This window comes from Asterias amurensis, chromosome 7 (genome assembly GCF_032118995.1).
Source record: "Asterias amurensis chromosome 7, ASM3211899v1".
Lineage (NCBI taxonomy): Eukaryota > Metazoa > Echinodermata > Asteroidea > Forcipulatida > Asteriidae > Asterias > Asterias amurensis.
The window spans coordinates 5,357,400-5,383,294 of NC_092654.1; the positions used below are offsets into that span (position 1 = coordinate 5,357,400).

The 25,895-nt window shown below is 39.0% G+C and overlaps 1 protein-coding gene and 1 non-coding gene across 2 annotated transcripts; one reads left to right on the forward strand and one right to left on the reverse strand.

Moving 5' to 3' along the window:
• The first annotated feature begins 1,562 nt into the window (after nt 1-1,562).
• Nucleotides 1,563-1,682, forward strand: LOC139940208 (U5 spliceosomal RNA). Its single transcript, XR_011786425.1, has one exon. It is a non-coding gene; the product is annotated as a U5 spliceosomal RNA (small nuclear RNA).
• Nucleotides 1,683-4,137: 2,455 nt separating this feature from the next.
• Nucleotides 4,138-25,679, reverse strand: LOC139940117 (uncharacterized). Its single transcript, XM_071936361.1, has 6 exons — nt 25,473-25,679; nt 25,221-25,384; nt 9,054-9,173; nt 7,464-7,733; nt 6,160-6,413; nt 4,138-5,675 (listed from the first exon to the last, which is right to left on the reverse strand). Exons 2-5 carry the CDS (start codon nt 25,279-25,281, stop codon nt 6,166-6,168), a joined length of 699 nt encoding a protein of 232 aa, XP_071792462.1. The 5' UTR covers nt 25,282-25,384; nt 25,473-25,679; the 3' UTR covers nt 4,138-5,675; nt 6,160-6,165.
• Nucleotides 25,680-25,895: the final 216 nt, after the last annotated feature.

Consider the following 25,895-nt stretch of genomic DNA (forward strand, 5'->3'; position numbering starts at 1 on the left):
CTTCCTAATCTCTCCATTTCTGACATGATCTTACAGGGCATAGAGGCACTAGGCAACCACAGAGAGACTGTGCGTTTGAGTAGGGAGAAACTCTGGATTAGACGCCTCCAGACCATTTAACCCCATGGTCTGAACATCCAAGAAGGAAACGACTAATTAACCTTTTGTTTTGCCGTCTCCTTTTTTCTCCATAGCCTTTTAGCCTGAGCCTCATTCACTAATAAATTACTTTTTACCCAACCTCACCACCCTTGATGTTGTCCTTTGTGTTTCCATCTTCTTACTTGTGGTCAAGCCAGTCCCTTCCCTTCACCCCCCCTTTTTTGTCCCCCTATTCATTGTTTACCCCCCTGCTTTCTAACCCCATTCATGTATTTCCACTTCACTGCTTATGTTTCACTTAGTTACCTGTTCATGTTTGTTGTGTTGTCATTTAGCCGTCGAGAAAGACTCTGCTAGGGTCGAAACGTCAGGCCATTAACTTTTTTTTGCGTTTCAATATTCAGCTATTTTTTGTGGAGACAGCCAATGAAGGTCTGTATAGCTCAGTTGGTAGAGTGCCGATACGTTAATCCGGAGGTAGTTGGTTAAAATCCCGCTGAAGTAAATTGTCTCTGTTCAGCCGATTTAAAAACAAATTACCCAGTCAGTTTCCCTTGTGGTTTGTTATTTGATATTTGAAAAAACAGTCAGGTATTTTTGGAGCAGTTATTAATAAATTTCTATCGGAGGATAAAGAATAACAAGTTTGGTTTAACCGTTACACCGATGTGTGTAAAGCACTGTGTACTTCGTATTTTCCCAAGTGCTGTAAAAAAAAAGCCGGGTAATATACTCGGGTTGGACTCTAACCCACGACCTGTGTAACTCTTAAGCAGTGTCTTACCAACTAGACCACCGAGATTGCCCGGTACAGCTAGAGGCAATTCAAATCCGAAGTTTTAGCAGCGGGTACCGCACTTTTTGATAAACGTTAAATTTGCATCGAGGATAACAAAAAATGTATAATTTTGTTTTTCCCGTTTACCGATTTGTATTATAAGCACTCTGTACTCAGTACTTTTCCGAGTTCTTTAGGGGGAAAACAAAGACAGGAATATTACACGGTTGGGATTCGAACCAACTACCTTTGCAATTCTAGAGCAGTCTTACAAACTAGACCTTCGAGATTGCCAGGTAGAGAGGCAGTTTGAATCTTATGTTTTAGCAGCGGGTACCGCAACGATTAAAAAGACGTTAAATTTGCATCGGGGGATAAAGAATCTAAATTTTGTCCAGGCTCCGACTACTTGACCACATTCTCATGAATATTCAATATTCTCGGTAATATATTTATACCTACTTTAATAATAACTCTTTTGATAGTTTTTCTAATCTAATTGATGTAAATCCACTTTAAACAGCTTGTTTGATTGAGAAAAAACAACCCTTGCAATAGACTGAAATTTATATACGTACATGTTTGAATAATTTGTTCAAAAGTTTTGTTTACTGATTTCAATTAACGCCATAAAGTTTGTTACACATGTAAAGAAAGACTACCATGGTGAAACACTCAATAGGCACTCCGGTTTCACTGCATTCGCATAAATCTTTCGCCTTTTACTAAAGATTTCCGTGCAGAGGAACAACTGAACGAGTCTATAGACTAATTTTTCACTGCCCAGTCGAAAGATAGGGCTAATAAATAAATAAAAGACAGAACGTTTCAATATTCAGCTATTTTTTTGGAGACAGCCAATGAAGGTCTGTATAGCTCAGTTGGTAGAGTACCGATACGTTAATCCGAAGGTAGTTGGTTAAAATCCCGCTGAAGTAAATTGTCTCTGTTCAGCCGATTTAAAAACAAATTACCCAGTCAGTTTCCCTTGTGGTTTGTTATTTGATATTTGAAAAAACAGTCAGGTATTTTTGGAGCAGTTATTAATAAATTTCTATCGGAGGATAAAGAATAACAAGTTTGGTTTAACCGTTACACCGATGTGTGTAAAGCACTGTGTACTTCGTATTTTCCCAAGTGCTGTAAGAACAGCTGGGTTATATACTCGGGTTGGATTCTAACCCACGACCTTTGTAACTCTTAAGCATTGTCTCACCATATAGACCACCGAGATTGACCGGTACAGCTAGCTAGTGGCAATTCACATCCGAAGTTTTAGCAGCGGGTACCGCACTATTTGATAAACGTTAAATTTGCATCGAGGATAACAAGAAATGTATAATTTGGTTTTACCCGTTTACCGATTTGTATTATAAGCACTGTGTACTCAGTACTTTTCCGAGTTCCTTAGGGGGGAAAACAAGCACAGGAATATTACACGGTTGGGATTCGAACCAACTACCTTTGCAATTCTAGAGCAGTCTTACAAACTAGACTTATGTTTTAGCAGCGGGTACCGCAACGACTAAAAATACGTTAAATTTGCATCGGGGGATAAATAATCTAAATTTTGTCCAGGCTCCGACTACTTGACCACATTCTCATGAATATTCAATATTCTCGGTAATATATTCATACCTACTTTAATAATAACTCTTTTTCTTCTTACCTACTTGATATAATTCCGCTTTAAACAACTTGTTTGATTGAGAAAAAACAACCCTTGCAATAGACTGTAATTTATATACATGTTTGAACAATTTGTTCAAAAGTTTTGTTTACTGATTTCAATTAACGCCATGAAGTTTGTTACACTGTGGAGAAAGATTACCATGCGTAGTTTGACCTTGACTTGGCCCACTGTGCGCCGGTACGTTAATCCGGAGGTCGTTGGTTCAAATCCCGCTGGAGTAATTTTTCTTTGTTCAGCCGATTGTTTTGCTTTAACTTACTCAGTTGGTTTCCCTTGCGGTTCATAACTTGATGTTTGAAATAAAAAATGTCATGAGATAGTCAAACATGGTGTAGAGATTGTTAAACAATTCCCAAAATACATGAAATACCTCGCTTGCCTGCAGAGTATTAACAAAGATGTAGATGTAAATTTATTCCCAGGCTTAGTCCCCACACTAAAGGCACTGTCAATGCAAATCCATGGGGAAATCCCCATAGACCTTGGACCAGTGCAAGTTGAATTGGATGTAGCAGGTAAACCAAAAAAGCTAGACCACTCAAAATCTCAAGTTGTTTCTCAATCGTTTAATGGAGGAAGTCAAGAAAAAAGGCTTTCTACTGTAGTCATAAGAGGAGTAATTACCAAAAAATGCTAATTGTGCCATGAAAAGCATGGCTTTCTCACTAAATGCAGAACACCAAAATTGTGCAAGCTGTGTAAACACTATCTATTATGCCTTCATTAATCACCTCTCAGTCCAATACATCCTTACTGATGCACAACATGGTTCCGCAAACATCGATCCTGCTGCGATAGTCAACTGCTAGCAACCATCGAAGAACAGCACAGACTCATATGACGTCCGCCATAGCATTTGACTGCGTATCTCTGTGAAATGAATGTAGGTCAAAGGTGAACATACACGCCGGCAAGAGGTCTCTGGCGTTATACACGAGCCTCGAAGTGTCAGGCTAGTGTGTTGTGATAGCCTGAACATCTGACGTCACTCTTCGAGGCTCGTGAATAACGCCAGAGACCTGCCTCCAAACCGGCGTGTATGTTCACCTTTGACCTACATTCATTATACATAGGGATATATGCATTCAAATTCTATGTCGGACGTGATAGGAGTGTACTGCTTGGGCATCTATGAGCAAGTTCGAGTGAGGCACTATAGGCGACCATTGGTTGATTTTTCCTGGTTACCTATGCATTCAATACATCCTAGGTACCAGGCAAAATCAACCAATAGTCGACTATAGTGCCTCACTCGAACTTGCTCTATGGAAAGCTCATGTCACCGTGCACGTTTATCCAATATCATTGAACCCAATTGAATCACTGGATCTAACTAGCAGCCTAGCAGGTACGTCTTTTATCCTTGCGGGTAAAGACAGGGGCCCTCTTTAGTGTTGTGAGAGCGGTTCGTGGATGATAGCGCCCTCTCATGGGGAAAATTGTGAGAAGTCGACAGGAGAAGGTCTTCCACCAAGACTAATGTTGCAACGTAAGCGGAGATAATTTTCTTTGGTGATATTATGTTTTACCATGCACCCAAATAATAGTAACGAGAATGGACCAATAAAGAAACACACCAATTTTATTGTACATAAATCATGCGAGTTGTCTCGCAGGTTGCCTTTGAAGGCATATTTATAAGTTAAAAAGAACGGGAACAACATTTTCCTCAGATCGGCCTAATATTAAACACATGAATGAATACACACGTTACCCACTGTAAAAAATATCCGTAATAATACGGTGCTTTACCTGGCAGCTATGGGTGCCAGGTAAAGTGCCGTAAATTTCACGGTGGAAGTTTTGCAAACGGCCCCTTCATACAAGGCAAAATTTACAAAACTTCAACCGTGAAATTTACTGCACTAAAGCACCGTATTGCAGATATCTTTTTACAGTTTCGTTGAAACCACACATTGGGCCTAGCCTACAATTCTTCAAAACATACAAAGTAGCAAAATTCCAAACGGGACCATTAAACTATTAATCCGATGAGTACACTATTAATAACGAGCGAAAGTGACATTGGTTGTTTTAAATCTCAGATTGTTTAAAGGCTATGTTAATACATCTATCTGGTTTTCAGATGCAGGTTGCAGTAAGCAAGCGTCTGATTCTATACATTTACAACGACAAACTACAGTTCATATTCCAAGTAATATACATCTTCTGCATTAGTTACTGTGCAGTTAAACCAAATCACGCAGCCATCGCATCACACTTCCATGGCCATCACGTGTGAGTCCACTCTTGACATAGCATGGATGCCCCCTATATGGACATAGTTACATATCCAATCTCGTCTCACACAACCCTTAAATTCACCCCTTCCCACACACACACCCACACCCTCAGCTTTAGGCATTTTTATTTCCCAAAGGGGGCACAGGGTCATTTCCACACTGTCACTTTTTGCTAACACCCCCTCCAATTAATGCAATGCCCGGTGTTGGTGTCCACGTAATACCCCCCCCCCCCCCGCGCAACTCTGTGGTGTTTTCAGCAGGTAGACAACACGACAAGTTATTGTTTTCTCGCTTGATTTAAACTTGCGCGCCCCTTTCCCCCATACCTAGGTATAGGATGGAAAAGCTGGCACCAGCTCTCACAATCCATCCAACGATGACCCTCCTGACGATAACTAGAGCAAGCTAGCCGAAACATTGAGACCAAATCAAGAACTGACTCCGCGGTAGTGCAGTTATACGATCATTTACAGCTACAGTAGTAATCCCAGCCAATATTCTATACCTTCCGCCCGGGTAATAGTTATAAAAAGCAGGACAGTTCTTTTCAAAACCGAGAAGTCTCCCGAACATCCGATAAATCTACTCCGCGGTATTAGAACAAAGAAAGACAGTTCTCAAAAAACAAACTCTACCTGGCAAGTAGATTCACACATGGTGTTACCGCAAACCAAATAAATATTGATACCTCACCATGTGCCTTAAATCTTGTGGACTCTCTTCTCGTAGTGGAGTTTGTGAGACTCTAAATCATGTATACGTTTGTTTTACAGGGTGCTGGACGGATAAGCGAGTCTTTTAATCTCTACTTTGCGAACGATGTCACACCAAGTCCACTCCAGTTACTACCAATTATCTAAATAGATACAAAGGTGCACAGAATATTAGTAGGTTTACAGGTTGGAGCCACTTCGGTCAGGAAGATCAGGAAGCCATATATAGTCCACGGTTCGGGTAAGCTCCACCAATGGGAGCTGTTGCAAAAAAAATACAGGGACAATCTGCCGTGTTTTTTGTAAAGATTATCTCTGTTCCGGAAATTAAAGTCTTCCTCGATTGACGTCACAAAAGGTGTAGGCGGAGTCATCCCCCACACAACTTTATTTATTTTTTTAAACATATAAATCGTTAAAAACAATTACTCAAACAAATATTTTATTGTTCAGAAACATTATACTCTACTGTTTGAAGAAGAAAAAATTATATTTCCAGGTGACTTTAAAGTTATTAAACGTTAACTTTGTACGTCCGAAAAAGATATATCTTAATTATTAGAAGAGATACCTCAATCTTGGATTAAATATTGTCAAGGATTTGCGATATTATTATTAGGTCCTCACCGTCCATCAACAAAGCAATCTAGTAAGGACTGTTGTCAGAAGAAGCAAAGATTGGTGCAGCGATGTAAACACAATAGGCCTTACAGCTGCATCTGTAGTTTCCAACATGCAACTGTTATCCAGACAGCAAGTTACACAGTAACCAGGATCTACAGCTGGAATGTTACACTGAGCAGTGTATTGGAAAATATTACCAACGAGAATGTTGTTCTGTGAAGCGCATTGTTTGTTGATTTGAATACGGCGAGATTCGTCTGAAATTAAAGAAAGAGTATATATTTACATTTGAACAATGTTTTTTGAAACATGTATGAACAAAAACGAAAACAGTCTGGAAAAGATCCGTGAAATTGAGGACGATTTTGAAATTTGCGTTCATCGATGGGGTATTATGGCCATGCTCAGAGGAGCTGGGATTTGTTTTAAAAAGACTACCACAGGAACAAGAAACAGTATACACCGTAAAGGGAAACGCTACCGTGTGAAGGAGAAACACTACCGCGTGAAAGAGAAACAGTACCAGATGAAAGAAAAACACTACCACGTGAAAAAGAAACACTGCCACGTGAAAGAGAAACACTACCACGTGAAAGAGAAACACCATGTGAGAGAGAAACACAACCACGTGGAAGAGAAACACAACCACGTGAAAAAGAAACCCTACCACGTGAAAGAGAAACACTACCGCGTGAACGAGAAACAATACCATGTGAAAGAGAAACACCATGTGAAAGAGAAACTCAACCATGTGAAAGAGAAATACAACCACGTGAAAAAGAAACACTACCACGTGAAAGAGAAACACTACCGCGTGAAAGAGAAACACTACCACGTGAAAGCGGAACACTATACCAGTTAAAGAGAAACACTACCACGTGAAAGAGAAACACTACCACGTGAAAGAGAAACACCACCACGTGAAAGATAAATACTACCACGTGAAAGAGAAACACTATATCAGTTAAAGAGAAACACTATACCAGTTAAAGAGAAACACTGCCACGTGAAAGAAAAATACTACTACCACGTGAAAGAGAAACAACACCATGTAAAAAAGAAACAACACCATATGAACGAGAAACGTGTCATCAACGTCATTGATGTTTCTGCACACAAAGAAAACCAAAACTAAAAATCAGGAATGTTTTTCCGAACAAAGGTACAGAATTAAAAAAAAAATACAAAAGAAATTAAGAACCTCTTCTGGGCCTCTGCCTTTACCGCTACCGGGACACTGTTTTAGAAAGTTAATTTGGGGTAAAGAATGCAGGCAAATGTTTAGTACTTGCATCAACTTTACCTACCTGACCAAGTTAAGGTTGTTTGGCAATTGTCCTTCGTTGTTCCACAGCCACTGGTTAGTCGCCTTACTAGGGGGTCTGGTATGGGTGGATATGGAGGGGGTCTCGGTACGTTACCGTTGGCACCACTGTTACACAAATTGTCCTTGCAGCATAAAGTACACGACCAGCCTGCCTCATACGGTTGGCACGAAGAAGTTGTGTGGCTGCTACCTGGACATTCGGACGATACACCGCAAGATTTGACCAAGTTCATGTCATTATAAAGATCACCTGTATCAGACAATGACGGTGGGTGAAACGAAATGCGTTAAGTCCTAAAGTGGTTCTCTTACCTATTGGAAAAAAAGTGAGACACTGTAAGAACATAATAAGTTGTTGTTTCTAATGACTGCTGTTCGATACTTTTTGACAGTTAAGCCGGTTTAACTACCTTTAGTTGGAGATGTACATCATTGAAAAGACTTTCTTGCTTACTAGGTTCACCAATAAAAAGTTTTTTTTACAATAGGCAAAACACAAACATGTTTAGTGAGCAAAATAGTTTCTAGTGAAACAAACGGGTTATTTCGAGCCCGCAAATACCATTTTAAACTAATTTATTTTGAGTGATTGAAAGAATATTGTGATAATGAAATGATTCTGAGTACACGAAATGAATACTTCAAATTAGATTGTAGGTTTTCCCTCATAGATCCCTGTAGGTCCCTTTTAGCCTCGTTGCTATTTGACAAGATCATTTTCTATATCGAAGCATTGTTTGCTCTAAAAAACATACCATTACCTTCATAAAAAGAAATATCAACTTTGATTTATAAAACTACCATTTTAAAATTTAAATGAACAATTAACTGGTGACATCAGTGTTAACAAAAGCAAGTGGGTCTCCAAATGGCGTCACATTTGCTGACTAGAGATAATACTGTACTTTGAAATTTGCCCGAGATTCAGCTCATGCTAGACAGGCTCTTTTGGTTGTTTAGACTACGCTGGCTTGGCGGTCGGGGCACCATACCCACGATGTCATCGTCAGCCAACCGTGCAAGAAAACCATGCTGTCTAATGGTGTTTTTTTCGAAACGGGAGTTTAGAGTACCGGTTGAAATCGCTGTATCCTGACTGGACTAGCTACGATCCGGTCCCGCTTTTAACATTTCCAGGTAGAATATGAAATTATCTATCCATGTATACTATTTGGGGACTGTTGGTGACATTCATAACGGGACAATTAGCCGTGTTTTTGTGACTTGTTTTTTTCTTCTTTTTGAAGCATTCTTTTATACAAAACGACATATATGCTCTTCGTTTTAATTTCCTTGTACATTACTTTTGTTGAGACTTTTCAGAAAAGGCCGAAAAAGACTGAATTCCAGAAGCCCTTTTGATTAATTAAAAAATTCATACCGAGTTCACACACGAAAACCCATGAATATTTTGCAGATAAAAGAACGGATTTTGTGTGTGCTGTGGATAGTTTGGTTTATTATTTTAGACCTTTAAATTTTGTTGTTGTGGTTGTGTTGTTTTTGTTTTTTGCAGATTTATTTACAATTAATTTGTTCCTTTATTGCAGATCTCTCATAATTAACCTACCTCTCCATGTTGTTTGTATGGTGCAAACATCTTGACCTGGTTGACACATTTCATCAGATGTTTGAAGACAATCACTTTGACTTTCGTCACTTTGGCAAATATGACATTTAAGGGTAGTCCCTGTAAAAGATTAATAATAATATTATTTATTCGGGCAATCACATTAACAAGCACATAAACATACATTAAAAATATTTAAGAAAACAAAGTAAAACAACAGTGGGGTGCCCAGGAGAGCATAAAAGTTAAAACAATAACTGTCGCCAAAAGGCGTATGTCTCCTATAACCCTAAAAATACATTAAGGCAAGAGGGGGCATATAAAAAAGCACAGAAGATAATACAAATCACTAAACAATTTAAAAAGGCAAACAAGCAAAGACATACACAGAAAAACACACCTAAAATGATATACGTTAAAAAAGCAAGTCTATACATCAAAAATGATTTAAGAGCAATACAACAAAATTCCGATGAGGGGACACAAATGAAATGACATTGTAAACAGGCAAGTAACTCTATCTAAGAGCAAAACTGCAGGGGGTGGAAAAATTTGAACAATTATAAAAAATTCCTGTAATGGGGCACATATGAAATCGTTAACAAGGTCAGTAGGCAAGTTGCTCCAGCCACGAGCAAAACGGCAGGGGATGGAAAATTTAAACAAATCGGTACGGGCTGATAAATGATGAAAAACAAGTTTATCTTTGTGTCTAGCATTAACCAAGATTTTGATAAAAAGGATGACAAGGCACCTGTATGATTGTGAGCAACTAATTGTTTACATACAAAAGCAAAGAACAGATATTCTCTTCTATTACTTAGGGTGGAAAGCCCTGTTTCTATAAGCCTGCTATTGTAGGGTTGTTCCTGTCTCTTTTGATGAAGCATTAGCCTTGTGGCATACCTCTGAACCTTTTCTAGTTGAGTCTCGTGTTTTACACGATAAATATGCCAAACAGGAGAACAATAATCTAAAAGAGGTCAAACAATAGACTTGTACAAAGTGAGCAGTGTTTTAGAGTTGCAGTCTTCCACAACATGACGAATAAAACCCAAAGTTCTATAGGATCTACCTGTGACAAAATTAACATGCGCATCCGCAGGAGAGATTGTTTTGAACAAGTACACCTAGTAGTTTGTGCTCAGTGACCTCTTAAATAAGAATATTATTTATGGAATATGAAGCCTGGTATGACCAGCGACGCATTCTAGAGCTGGAAAGAAACTTGCATTTACCTGGATTCAAAAGGAGTAAATTTCTATTTGACCAGGCACTTATTTTGTCAAAATCTCTCTGGAGGGACAAAGAATCATTTTCTCCCTGAATTTGTCTATACAAAAAAGTGTCATCAGTATAGTGGCGAGGGGAGTTAGACAGCTGCATATGTAAGTCATTAATATAAATGTTAAAAAGCAAAGGCCCCAAGACAGACCCCTTTGGTACTCCAGATGTGACATTAGACCAGCCTGATTCAGATCCGTGAAAAACTACCCTTTGTTTTCTCCCTGTGAGGAATGAATTAATCCAGCAAAGTAAGGAATCGTGGATCCCATAGGAATATCTGAGTTTGTTTACAAGAATATTATGAGAAATACAATCAAACGCTTTACTATAATCAAGAGATATAACATGCACACATGACTTGACTTGATCCAGTGTTTCAGACCACTCCGTTATTGTGTCAGCAAGGAGTGTTGCACAAGAACGGCCTGGCCTGAAACCATGCTGAAAATCATACATCAGACCATTCAATTCCAGATGGGAACGGAGATTATCAGAAACAATACTCTCAAGTAGCTTAGAAAAAAAACAGAGGTGAGGGCAATGGGACGATAGTTGCCAATGTCGCTCTTGTCAGCCTGTTTGTGAATAACAAACATTGGCAACTTTCCAAGCACTCGGCACAATGCCCTGATCAAGAGAAAAATTGAAAAACTTTGTCAGAATGGAAGCGATCTCCATCACACACAATTTCAACATTTTAACAGTGACCCCATCCGGGCCGGCAGCTTTGCCAGCACGCATTTTCTTTATTTTTTTAACCACATCATGAGTTGAGATTAACACAAAACCCATGTTAGGAATGTCCAATGTAGGTGAAGTAATATCGTTACCTGTGGTGGGTTTGGTAAAGTGGGATGTGAACCTTTTATTGAAAGCATTGGCTAGTACAATAGGGTCAGTTGACATGAGACCATTGATTTTAAATGCCCTTACCTCAGCAACAGAACGTTTGTTTCGGATGTAAGACCAGAAACGCTTACCATTGTCCTTAAGATTCAATAAGTCATTAATATGCTTAGCTTTAGCAGATTTAACCTTATTTTTCAATCTGTTCCGAACAGAGCAATATTGACCCCACAAGTTCTCACGAAGTTCATCATTTGTACATGTTCTTGCTCTGTGAAAGCACTTCCGTTTCAGTGAGACAAGTTTAAGATTGTCACTTGTGACCCAAAATTTCCTGCGTTTACGTTGACTTTTGCATGGTATGCTCGCATTGACACAAGAAAAGAAAAGGTCCAGGAACTGGTTCCATGTGGCATCAACACCTCCAGAGTAAGCTGTGTCCCAGGGGCAACGTCTTACCAGCTCACGTAGATACGAAGTGTTACACTTGGCATAAAGATAATGCCGATTCATTGTTCTAGACATGACCCCTGGAGACCCGCGAATGCAGAAACTGATCATGGAATGATCAGATGTGGAAAAAGGATCATGAACAGAAATGTTAGTCACTTTTGATGGATTCGTCGTAAAAACCAAGTCCAATTGGGTAACACGATTGTTAGGCATGGTGTGAGTAGGATCATTGATGAGTTGATGGAGTCCATGGGCAGAGGTGAACTTTTTCAACTGAAACAAAAGAGCGTGGTCTTCCATCCAGTTTATATTAAAATCACCCATTATGGCGATATTAGCATACTGACTTAAGTTCATGGCGAGCAAGGCATTTTCGAGACGATCCAGTGATGTTGCATCATTAGGGGGGCGATAATAAGAACCACTTAACCATCTTTCGCCTTTGACGATACATGTAGCAAAAACATGTGATGGGACTAGGTTGAAGGTCGGGAGATATGCCAAGAAGAACCCCACCACCTCTTGAGTGACGATCTTTACGGAAGATGGTGTGATTCCCACTGATGGTTCCGTCAGGGACTGATGAGTCAAGCCATGTCTCCGAAATAGCAATGATATGGATGTGGTTTGTCTCAAGCAGAACTTCCAACTCGGAAAGTTTGTTCTTGATACTCCTAGCATTCGTGGATACACAATTAATACTTGTCTTAGACGTGATGGTTGAAGACTTGGTGAAGGTGGCAACGTCTCAATTGATGTATCCCCCGTATAATCAACAGATGAGAGGTTTAGAGGGTTCTCAAGTTCAAAAAAAGAGTTGGAGAAATGAGGCAACTCAATCGAGATACATGAGCGGCACATCCAGGTTTGCAGGTTGGACACATTCAGGATGGTTTCACAACTGGCATGGCACCAAAGATTACAAGTGTTACACTGGAGCCTCTGCTGATTTCTCGAAACTGGATTTGAACATGCCGTGCAGGGGTGCTTTGCAGGGCCTGGGTTTAAGTGAATATCACCACTCAGTAACACGCAACTGGATAAGTGAAAGGTGCCAGATGAATTCGCATAATAGGGAATCGGCCTACCATGAAACTGTCTTTTAAGTTTAGATGCACATTCCACAGTCTTCATAGTGTTTGAAACACATAACAGGATTGTTTGATGGCAAGATGCATAGGGAACATGGAGATCGGTATGCAGACAAATAAATACATACCAATACGAGTGTGTGGAACAGCCATCTTACCGTAGAAAAGGGTGTTTACTCAGTTCCAGAAATTGTCCATAAAATGTCTCTTTCTTGAGTAATTTCAGAAAAACACCAACAATAGAATCCAGTGCAAGCCCCGGGCATAGCACTATCCAGAGTGATAGATGTAAATGGCAATACGGTTGATATTTCGGTCGAGTTGGTTATTGTGGATCACAAGTCACAATAAGTTCCATATATCCAGCACAAAGTTATAAAGTGAATAATGGTAAAGATCGGTATATGTTTGTTTATCATCTCAATATTCTGAAGGACTCGATTTCACACCAAGATTTATGTGAGGATGCGTGTCGTCGATATCACCATTACGTTTCATATATATGCCGCATATGGGGAACCAATATGGGTCTCATATGGGTTAACCCATATGGGTCTTGTATGGGATAACCAATATGGGCCTCATATGTGGTAAAACATATGGGACTCATTGGTTATCCCATATGAGGCCCATGCTATCACAATGAGGCCCAATATGGGCCCCATGCGGGATAACCAATATGGGCCCCATATGGGGTAACCCAAGTGGGCCCACTGGATCCTGCACCCAAGATTCATATGGGCCTCATGGTTTGGCCCAGATAACCCATTATACATCTGGGGTTCATCTGGGGAACAAACACTAGGTTGTCCTATTTGGCTTTGTATTGGCAATCTGGGACAATAATATGAGGGGCCATGAATGTGGGTGGTGCACATAATGGGGCCCATAAGGGCTAGCCCATATAGCGTTATAACTATTATAATTAAATCAAGTAAATATTTCATGCTAATGAGTAGTCTATATATATGAACAATTACATGTAAACTGATATTTAAAGTCTCGGTTAACAGTTTTTTAATTAAAAAAATCAGTACTTAGAGAGCGTCTTATTGTAAAGTTTATATATATATTGTTTTCTTATAGATAACTTGAAAAACTTGAAAGTTATGGAATATCAGAGGCTCCGTCACCGCTCATTTATTTCGAGGTAACGAAATAATATTTCCTTCCCACGTAAAACCAATGCAACCACAGTTTCAAACTCGTGAATCTCATTATTTAACCAATAATATGACATAACCCTTGTTTATATCAAGTCAGTGTGATCACAAGTTCAGATATGCGTGTGACCATGACGTTTACAGGCAGTACAAGCACAAATTCTTGGCGTTCCACACAGTTCAATGAGTGTCCTGCCAGCTGACAGTCCATTCGTAATGAAGAGTGTTTACATGCGTTATAAATACCACAATGCAAGCCGTCATAATAAAAAGGCAGAAAGCACACACGTTGTGGTAGAAAGAGAAGGTCACATCAGAATGGAGGAATGTTGTCTTAAACCGTGGGCCGATGTGTCCATGTTATCTTTCTTAATGGTGAGAGGATTAAGAAGTATGCAACAAAGATACCATCGTGTCGGATAGCAAAGACGGGACGAGAAGGAATTAAGATGTTTACTTGAAAAAGGCTGTGATGAAATGGGAAAAATTAACTCTCATGGCAAGAAAGTTTTTTTTTTTTTTTTTTTCATGGAATGATACGGATCTGCCCGCCTCATGAAACCGCACTTTTATAGTTTGATGTGCGTTCAAGCTTTTCTCATTTCAGCATATAGATTCGCATGATACATATTGTTTGAAAAACATGCATGGGCATTGCAAGTTCAGTCGTCCCTTTCGTCAAAACTTCAAATGCCCAAACGAATCAGATCGAATATAAATGTGCCACATGCAATCCTTGATAGGCCTTACTTAACTGTGGATGGAAAGATATTTTTAAAAGTCGAATATAATGATCCACATAAACACACATTGAAATTTGGGTCAATACTTTTATTTCGTGAACCAACTCTGTCCTTACCATTGTAAAACCATTTCTTCCACAACTGGTGGACCGTGTTAATAGTTCACAAAGTATATACAGGAAAACCACACATCAAAAACATTCACTGTCAGTTTAAAATCACTTGAGGCACGTCCAGTCGCTACCAGACGTGCCTTATAGTAATTAAAATCAATTATTAATTAATAATTGCTTTCAACAGTGTTTGTAGACAGATAATGGTCTAATATTACCAATGGAGTTAAAAAGAACAAGGGCGCCCGCTAGTTTATCCCCAAAAAAATTTGGTTGATGTTAGTGGCAAGTTTTACGAAAATGGGTTCACAATCGGTATACATTGTAATTGTCATTCGGACGACACATGTGTGAAGTTTCAGATTGATGACATTTTTAGACGGAGAGTTGATGTAAAGACCTTTTCATTTGAACATTCCCGAAAATCAACCGTTACAGATATAACCTGTTTTTTACTTGAATAATTTAAAAACTGAAATCCGGTCTGAGAATTCACTTTGTCTCATTGCCATCACGAGTTAATACTTGACCTAACACATTACACATTTGTTCTAACCATCCGGTCACTGGAAATGTCGCACTACGTCAAAGCATGACGCGAAAGCAAGAGGGCGCCGTAGATAATATTATTTATATTGTTCTTACCAAATTCAAATTCTTTGTACTATTCTAGGCAGCATTAAGTTTATTTCTATGACTCATGTCCTAATGAAAGTTGTCACATAAATGGACGTTACACCAAAGTGTATCCATAACAAACGTAACGTCACGATAATTATTATTATCATATATTTTATATTAACTATACATATATGTAAACAAAAAGCGGATCATAATGGCACGCCATATCATCTGCTTTTTCTCTCCCGTGTCCTATATTGACGTCAGCAATGTTCATTGCACATATAGGAAAGAATCTTTAAAAACTGTAGTTTTATGTTGGCGTCACCGTATACTTAGTGCACTATAAAGTGGTTTACATGTTTACATGTAACACACTACGTCTTTTCGTGCATTTTTCCACCGAGATGTTGATCTTTAAGGTACTTATACCAAGTGACTCATGATGATGTTCTGTTGTGTGAGTTAAAAATATTCTACTTATAAGACATAAAAAGGAACACGTTGCCTTGGATCGGTCGAGTTGGTCTTTGAAAAGCGTTTGAAACCGTTTTTAATAAAATGCATATGGGTAGAAAGATGTTCTAAAAGTAGAATACAATGATCCACACAAACATGCCTCGAAATTGCACGGTTTTCCTTTTACCTCGTCGATCCCATAAATGGCCGACCGTGTTAGTTCGCACAGTAAAAGGAAAAACCAAGCAATTTCGAAGCAAACTTGTGTGAATCATTGTATTCTACTTTTAAAACATTTTTCCAACCATATGCATTCTATAAAAAAACGGTTACAAACGCTTTTTATAGACCAACTCGTCCGATCCAAGGCAACGTGTTCCTTTAATAAAGGTTGCAGCTTGATCGCGTATTTGTTTCAGTAGACATGGGTCTTCTAAAACTGCATATAATTTCAGGTGATTTTATGTGACTGTAACTAGCCCAACGCCCAAACCCTATACAAGCAAGGTGCTTTTGAACCTGCATGACCCTGACTCTTACCATTACTCTTACGCTGAATCTACCCCATGTCTAACATTTGCCATCATCTTGACCATTACCCTTCATTGATCCTAAATAACTGTCCATCTCTAAACCTGTACATACTGGCCTAACCTCAAGCTTGAAGCCAGACCCTGTTGTTCGAACGGCAAGATACTCATACTCATACAAAGACGCTGATGTCTGGAAAATGGTAAAACTTTCAAAGAGAATCTGTTTTGCAATAGACAAAGAAATAATGTACAACATAGTATCTTGGTCCCGTGTATGTTCTTTGTGTGCACTGTGCTGTGTTACAGAACCCTGGAACTATTCATTTCAAGGCCACAAACTGCTTTGTCGAGGGCACGAAATATTAAGTCAAGGGAATGAAATGTGTTCGTGGACACGACATATTATTTAGAGGACAAGAAATACTTTGAAAAATACTTCTTCTTGAGGGCACGAAATATCAGTTTGAGTGAACAAACATTATTTAGAGGACACAAACCATTGTTTTGATGAAGCGAAATATATTTCACTCAGGAGCAGAGCTCGTCTTTGGGAGTACGAAATATTATTTTGCGGGCAACACAAATTTTGAACAAATATACCTTTTTTTAAAATGCAAATAGTATTCTAACTTTTCATATTGCAAAGTTACATATTTTGGTGGATAATGCATTTTCATTTCTCTGCGATGTTTAAAAATATGATCAGTAATTTGCAATAACGTTTAAACAACATCCCAGAATGTTTTAATATAAAAGTGTTTGTAGCTTTGTTCATGAATAAAAGTAACCAAGTCTTCAAAATACTCTGCACATAGCGTCATGCGATCAGAAAAAACGTCACACAGGGCGCCAGCACATTTCCCATTTCATCATCAGTCGCGGCGCCACTGTCCTAAATCAGGATCTTTATGGTGTATCCTCCCATGTGTAGTTGCAGACAGTGCCCAGCGAGTTGCCGCCGTCCTCCTGCTGGATTGGGGAGATCGCCATCTAAACTGCTAATTGGTTACTTTCAGTGTCTAGCTTACATGGGAGGCTAACTGGAACATCCGAATGTAGCAGCCAACAAGAGACTTGGTTTTAAAGAGGATTGTCTCGATTGATGACTGATGATTCTCTTGTTGATTCATTTAGGGTGGAGGTGTTCTTAACATGAATGGTGTCAGATACTTGATTGAGCAGACCATCTTGTGTCGTGTGGCAAGTGGTACTAGGATGAACCAAACTCTCTTGTAATCGGATTCTATCCTTGAAGAAGGGACATCTGTTATTTTATCAAAGACACGTCGTCGGCCAAGTCCAAATCGAATGCTTACCGGAGACAGAGTCTAGAACCAACATCTGTATGGTTCAACTCTGTATGATCCCAACATCATTATAGCTCCGGTATGATACCGGTATATGTTGGTGTAGGCATCGATTGCTGGAATGATTACGAGGCAGGATTCCGTAGGCCTTTAAGATCTTGACAAATACTGTCTGAATCAACCATTTCTGTAAGCTCCTCAATGAAGTTCTCCACACCCGCTATAATATATGTGACAGTGTCGTGGCCGAGCGGTTAAGGGCACCAAATTCAAGATCTGGTGTTTTTGATCATATCAGCAGAGTGTGGCTTCGTGTCCCAGTCGTGGTCCTTATGCAAGACACGTGACCATTGCTTCGTCCTTCGGATGGGACGCAAATCCGTTGGCCCCGTGTGATGCGCAATGCACGTAAAAGAACCGAGTGCACCTTTCGAATACAGAAGGGGTTCGCCCCGGTATTACTGGTTCTGGCTGCTGAATGCGCTGTAGCACCTTACAAACCCTTATAAGGTGCTAACATAATTGGGTCTCAGAACTCATAACTTCAACAACCTATCTTTCTGTAAAAATGTATATACCAAGCGTCTTGAGTAGTGTTGGTATAGATACATGCGCTATATAAGACTTTGATATTATTATGATTGTATGACTGGAGTTGTGGAAATAGTATACCATGGCGTTGCTGGCCGGGGTTCCGTCAAATTCGGTTATACAAGTACGCAATCACTGTTTTACACTCCACGTTGCCTTTATCGGCTTCGTGTACAACATCAATCCTCTTTGGCGGAGTTGTGTTGCTTCATCCAGACTAATGACGCAATGATGACGCAATGATGTGGGTTCTCATCATTTCCAAGAACAGACTGTATTCTACTTCGGCATAAGCGTGTCGGTGTGGCTGGATTCCCAGCATAGTCTGCTGCTACTTAATCTCTACTGATGCCAACTCTGGCCAACTCTCAGTGGATCATGGTGATAGTCAAATTATGTTTTCGTTGATGTTTGGCAGTGTCGTCGTCTTTGAACAAACGCACTACAATGGGGACGCAGTGTGATTCTTAATGACGTCAGACGTGCCTTTGCCGTACGCCTGTCGTTGACGAGACCAAGACTTTGAACGACTGTTGAGTCCATGCGGACACCCACTGCGATGGAAGCATTGTATTTGTGTAATGTTTTCTATCATAATGTCTTTCCAGGCTAATATAACCCCGGCCTGAATTCATAGCCCTGTTTATAGCGGCCGATTTGTGTGCTTACTATGCGAGTCTGCTAACCGTTAGCACACGAAAAGGCATCCGCATCTTTCAGTGCTTACTGCACGGACATTAACAACGTCACACAATGTAAATCAACGGTGAACGCGCAAGCTGACCGCATAGGTTTCTTGCTCTGTGAAATACGTTAACGCCTAAGCGAACTTTTCTGCTAGAGACAGCACGGTAATTTGCCTTCCGTTGGAATCATTGATATCATTTTGACCATGGGGTCGACGCTCATCTCATCAATGCTGTGACCGTTGTTAAAGAAAAACAAGGATCAGTACGTCAAGTAAAACTGCCACCAAACTTGTCAGAAAAAGCGATATCTGATTATTGTCTCAATTATTGAAACCTAACAAATATTCAAAATTTTTGAAGCAATGAAAAGTAAATACAAATGTTTTGGCTTCTTTAAAAGCGTGCGCATATATTTGTTTCAATTGAGGTTCATTGGGACACGAGTAGGCTACTTATTAGCTGTGGTTATTTAACAACTGGTGTCCCCTCAAATCTCATCTTCCTCCTTGCATAGTTTGAAATATAAAAAACACGTCAAATCAAGACAATTTAGACGATCTGTTGTTAAATACAGCGGTATTAAAACAGAGCTTAAAATACGACAACATATCCTGCAAACTCACAGTGATGTTTAGCTACAACCATAGATGAACGTAATGTCACGAATAAGTATCACCACGGCATCACTCTGCTCCATCAAATCACTTCTGCCAGCTTCAATGACACTTTCACATTTCTAAGCTGTCTGATAATTTTAATAACTAACTCTACGGGAGAATAACGAAGCAAATTGCTGCCTGATTAGTGAATCAAGTCTAGAGGGCATCAGGTAACGGGCAGTCCGGGGAGTCTATGACGTAGTTATAGCAACCCCTGCTGACAAATCGCTCGCAGATTACAGGGGGTGATGTGACAAGGCTAAGTCAGCTCATGTGACGAGTGCTCCTCCAGATATACGAGCCAACATATCTCAAACAGAACCCTTTTCCGTAGAGATAGTTTACATATTCTATATATAATAATGACGATTGGTGTTTGCTTGTGACTTTTGTGTTGTTCTTTTTGAAAATGATATTTATTTATTTATTGGCCCACATGTCTTCTTGCCATAAACATATTTAATTTACTTTCCATAGCAAGCACTTTTCCGAATGCATACAAAATTGTATTTAATTAAAAGAGCAAGATGTGTTCGTTCTTAAGCAAATAGCTTATATTAAAGTTTGTATTCAAATTAAGTAAGGTATTGCGCAGTAAAAAATGTTACTAAAATGTTCTCAATGTTTTTCGATGAATCATAACATGACTGCAACGCAAATGAACATTATACGATATTTTATAGAAATTGGAGTATTAAAACAAACTTCTCGCAAACGCTAACAAATAATGTCGGTTAATCGTTTAAAACAGTTTACAGCAGAACAAATATGTAATCGGAATAATTTTTAATTACATTCCATAACGGTAAAAAAAACAATACACTGTAAAATATAGGCATTCGCATACCTTAGTCCCAGTATACCTTAGTCCCAGTATTGAACCCGACCACGATTGGAATAATGATAAATTGAAGCACTTTCACATGAATATAATCGATGAACATTAATTTTTAATGATGTTGAGTACCTTCCTATTTAACCACATCGGAAGGCCTTACCAGGGGTGTGTCCATGGATGAACTGATTTGTGTTAACAACACAGTGGTGATGGGCGCTTGGGTACGCACATCCGACGGAGTTTATGGCGAGGTTGAGCTCCTCGTTTTGAGCAATGCGTATCAAAGCAATGCTTCAAGTATAGTCACTTGCATTGGCCATCGTTTACGTCTACCAATAAAACCATGTACGCCTGTGCACAACTCTACGCCAATGCGGGGGGAGGGGGGTGGGGATTTCATTGACCTTATAGTAAAGGCCGGTTCATACTCGCTGCGTATTCACTGCGTACGCAGCGCGCGGACCCGTTATTTATAGTCCGCAGTGCGTAAAAGGTAACGCAGTGCGTAATCGTTTTTTGCAAATGCGTATGAATTTTTCAAAATTAAAAATTAGGTCGTACACACTAATCGGATGCGTAGTCGGACGTATTGAAATATTTCAACATTTTGTCGGATGCGTAGACGTAACTTCAGTGAATAATGGCAAGAACCTGATACGAAAAGATAAAAACTGTGCTTCTTTTCCCAAATATGTGTTACACAAGCTTGAAAGAACACCGAGATGTATAAAGCACAGTGATTTCATTAAAAGAAATTTGGGAAATTTGCGATAAAGATTTGGACGGAAGGCATTTTAGTTAATGAAAAACCCTTGAACCGAACGAATGTATGAACACAAGTTGACGCGTTCGTCTCCGCGCGCGAATGCAAACTTAATGCGTATCTTTTTTTCTTTTTTTTATGAAGTATGAACGTTAAATCCAAACTCGAAATGTCGGGTGCGTGAACGCAGTCGCAGCGAGTATGAACCGCCCTTATTAGCATTACGTCATGCATACGTATATCGTCGTAAACGTGCTTTTTGGCTGCTCGCATATAACTCCTTTATAATCCAATTTACCGAAAAAGAAAGTCATCAATAATTGGTTGCACCCGGCTGTGGATGTTGCTATGGGTGTTACTGTAGCCACAATTTCGCACATGGCCGTAATATAGCGTAGTGATCTTAGGCGACGGGACCTTTACACGCTGACCGTACTTTGTACACAATTTTAGTGTGCAAATTGAGTCCCAAAATGGCGATCGTGGCGGATATGTAATATTGTGCAAGGGGTCAATACGTTCAAATTGTTGAATGGGAATAAGAAAGCAATGTTATCAATCTCCAATTTCAAAAGTTTGTATGTGAGGGAATGTTTTACAGTGGTTCTTGTTCATCTGGTCCTCCCTGCCAAAGGCCATTTGTTTGATATGTCAGGAGCGTTTCAAATAACAAGTTAACAAATGTTTCAAAGGAAACAAAAGCTTACACTTATAAGCGGTCGGTCGAAAATTCAAAAACTAATTAATGTTATTCTCGAATGTTTCAATTAGTCTCCTTCTTCACTGCTTTGTACCGACCTCGGGCAGCCATCTTTTTAGTCGAAATCGCTAGGTCCTTACTTGGCAGAAACTAAATGTAGAAATAAGTTTTCCGTCAAAGTATCTGCCTTTGGATAGGCAGCTATATACGAATCAGAAAGCACATAACATAGAATTTGAATTTGAATGCAAACATTTGAAAATGTTGGCTCATACATTGAATTGAATGGTTGACCAGGTGTTGCTGCTGGCTTTTATGAATGATCTAAGTTGACCAGTGAATACTAACCTAGTGAAATTGGATTACTCCTTTTGACTGCTGATTCAACGAGGTCTCGTTTTCAAACGAAATTGAATGAGCCAGGAGTTAAAATTTAAGGATTTTTTGTTGAAACTGGCCGGGAAAACCTAAATTATGAATTCACATGCTGACGTATATTACAGATATCTAGAAAATAATGTTTTTTTCTTATCACCGCGAAGGAGGTTTCAAAAGTGGTATTTAAGTTTTAAGGGACTCTTTTGTCATAATATTATGATCATTGAAATTTTCAATTTATAAAGAAACTTTATCCTTGTGGCCGAGTAGCACTGCCACAAAAGTAAACGTTTTTTGTATGTAGACAGGTTTACAGTCCATCGTTGCCACGTTGACACATTATAAGTGCTTTATTTTTAGGTGCTAAAGATTTAGAGAAACCAGGTTTTTATAAAAAAGAATGACAACTTTTTTATATCGAATTGTTGTTATATTATTGTAAGCTTTATGTACTTATAGACAGGCTGTGCCCATTTGAAGGGGCACTGCTTATACTGTAAAATCATGCACTTATGAAGCTCCTTAACGCGCATAATTCTATTAGCCGCAATCACAGAATTACTTGATAATCTACGTCAAGAAATTGGCCCGTGGTCAGATGAGTGAAATAAGAGTGGACACATTTCCCCTGGTTGATTGGAAAACAGCACCTAAATCCTCCCAAACTTAAGTTTACATAAATTAAAAGATGTCAACGCAATATATATTAAATAATTTCCTATGCGTCAAGGGTTTTTTTTATATAACAGCAAACCATGGTGGTTGTTTCCGAGAAATGTCGTTGTTTTCCTTATCAACATAATGTCAATTTACCCATAATATGAAGAACAAGTGCGACAGCTCAAAAGTAAGAATTTACCGCTGTTCATGAAGTAAGACACTGAAGGATGAAATAATTCCACATGTTGACGTTTTTCTCGAAATATTCTTTACTGTTGATGGCTCCAGGTTTGTACATCTGAGGTATTTTAGATTAAGTATCGTGTTGTCTTCAGCCCATCTTAACTATCCCCTTTAAAGACTACTCAAGGTACATATCGGCACAAGAAAAACGTGTCAAAGTAAACGCATATTGCCTATCTGACTGAATTATAAATTCGAGCTCGCATGATTATGAAGTGTTCACGAGTCGATATCCATCAGCAAGGGAAGCGTGCAACCTAATTCAATTAATACACGAGGTAGACTGTAACCAAATCGATGTGGCCATAAAGTTCGCTCTCGGGGCTAATACAATACTTCATTATATTTAAAGCAGCGTTGTGCACATTTTATTACTAAAAGACACATCCCTATCTTTTAATATAAAAGTAGCGCCCTGCCAAGCTGACGGATGCAAAAATATTTGTTTGTTTTTATTGGAAGAACAAGTAAACAGTTTTCCCTGCGCATATTGAGAGATAGAGATAGAGGAAAAAACAAACTCCGCTAGCCGTCTCTATTTCACGGCAGAGATAAAACAAAATAGCCTACTCAATTATAAAACACATATGTAAAACGTATATGCTAAGTTGTTAAATGCATTATGAAATTGGGACGAAATGAGCAGGTACATTTGAATGGAGAGTCCTGGTCACACACACGTGGAGTTTAGGACGAAAGTAAAAGCTGCTGACGAGATAACCGTCTGACTCCTCGATGATGCATAGAGCGTAAAATCAATTATACTGCTTTGACATTTTCAGTTGTCCCGCAAAAATACAGTTCAATAACTACCTTATACATGTATGTTTTGAAATATGTTTTCATTTGTTTCTTCTGTTGTTGAGGCTATTAAGGCAAGCGTACCGTTATATTAATGGTTAAGCGGGACAAATATTTGATATCATAATCTTGCATCCAAATTTCTTTTCTGGTGAATGGTAATATTCATTATCAATGACAGTCATTCTTAAATTGATAATTGAATTATTAAGGCACTGTATATACTCAGATATTTGATATCATAATCTTGCATCCAAATTTCTTTTCTGGTGAATGGTAATATTCATTATCAATGACAGTCATTCTTAAATTGATAATTGAATTATTAAGGCACTGTATATACTCAGATATTTCCCGAGTCATGTGGAAACATTCCACATATCACCCGGTGGGATTCGAATACATGTTAAAACATGTCTTACCACAAGACTACCAAGCTAATCCAGTGGCTAGGGACAGTTCAAATCCCACGTTATACGACTGACATGCCTGTGTAATTTTTTTCACTTCTTAGCAGAACTCGAAAAAGTACTGAGATCCAATACTGTCAATGTTGTGTTTTACTAACATTAATTCCTCGTGAGAATAAAACTCCACGTACATTAGCTCAATGAATATTCTTAAAGGCAGTGGACACTATTGGTAATTACTCAAAATAATTATTAGCGTAAAACCTTACATGGTAACGAGCAATGGAGTTGTTGATAGTATAAAACATTGTGATAAAACAGTTCCCGCTGAAGTAACGTAATTTTCGAGAAAGAATTAATTTTCCACGAATTTGATTTTGATACCTCAGATTTAGATTTTTAGGTCTCGAAATCAAGCATCTGAAAGCACATTAAACTTCGTGTGCCAAGGGTGTTTTTACTTTCATTATTATCTCGCAACTTCGACGACCAATTGAGCTCAAATTTCCACAGGTTTTTTATTTTATGCATATGTTGAGATACACCAAGTGTGAAGACTGGTCCTTGACAATTACCAATAGTGTCCAGTGTCTTTAAGCTAGTTCCGATCCTACCAAATGCATTCAGTTCACAGTTCACCGGATAGAATAATTTTGAAATTGACATTTTAGGCATAAGGTTTCCTTATAGATAATTACTTTGGACCCTAATGGTACGTGGATTGGTTCATTCAGCATTCTTTGGCCATTTATAATTTATTTTGTTGGTTACATTGTTTTCTATTTGCAGTGTGGGTCAGAGCCTCTACCCATCACTTACCTTGAAGTATGCAAAATCCCCAAAACAGCAAAACAACAGCATGACATACATATGGAGGCATGGTTCCAGCAGTCACACGCTACTCGTCTCATTCGGGATTCATGTGATCTCTTACGTTGTACATCAAGTTGTCCCCAGAGTCAGTATAGTGTAGCTCATTCCGCCTGTTGGTTTGAAGAGGAGCCGCATCAAAATGTTACAACTCACATTCAATTTGAGCTTAGATTGGTGCTACAGAAACGTGTGTCTTACCTCATGGTCTCGCAGTGTTATTGTTGATTATCAATCGAAATTGTATTCAGCATTCAATTATGCTTCCAGTTCATTCCATAGTAAACTACCGGCAAATACAATCGACTGCCCTCTTGTCGCATTGATCGGCTACGTTGCAGCGTAGTCATTGGAGTTGAAGTGGCATACTATTAGCGTCTTCTGCTTGACAACACGACTCCCTAACTAGTAATGAATTACTCTATACATAGTCATTATCACAGCGTCTGGCAAACGAGAAATGCACTTCGTTGGTAGATTTTAAATACATCAGAGGTGAACGATAATGGGGATTTGTTTTTATATTTTGTATTTAAGATACAGTGTAAAAGTGATTTAAACCCAGTCTTCTGCCCTATTGTACGGCTGATAGGGCACCATTAACGGCCCTGCTGATGTGTGTGA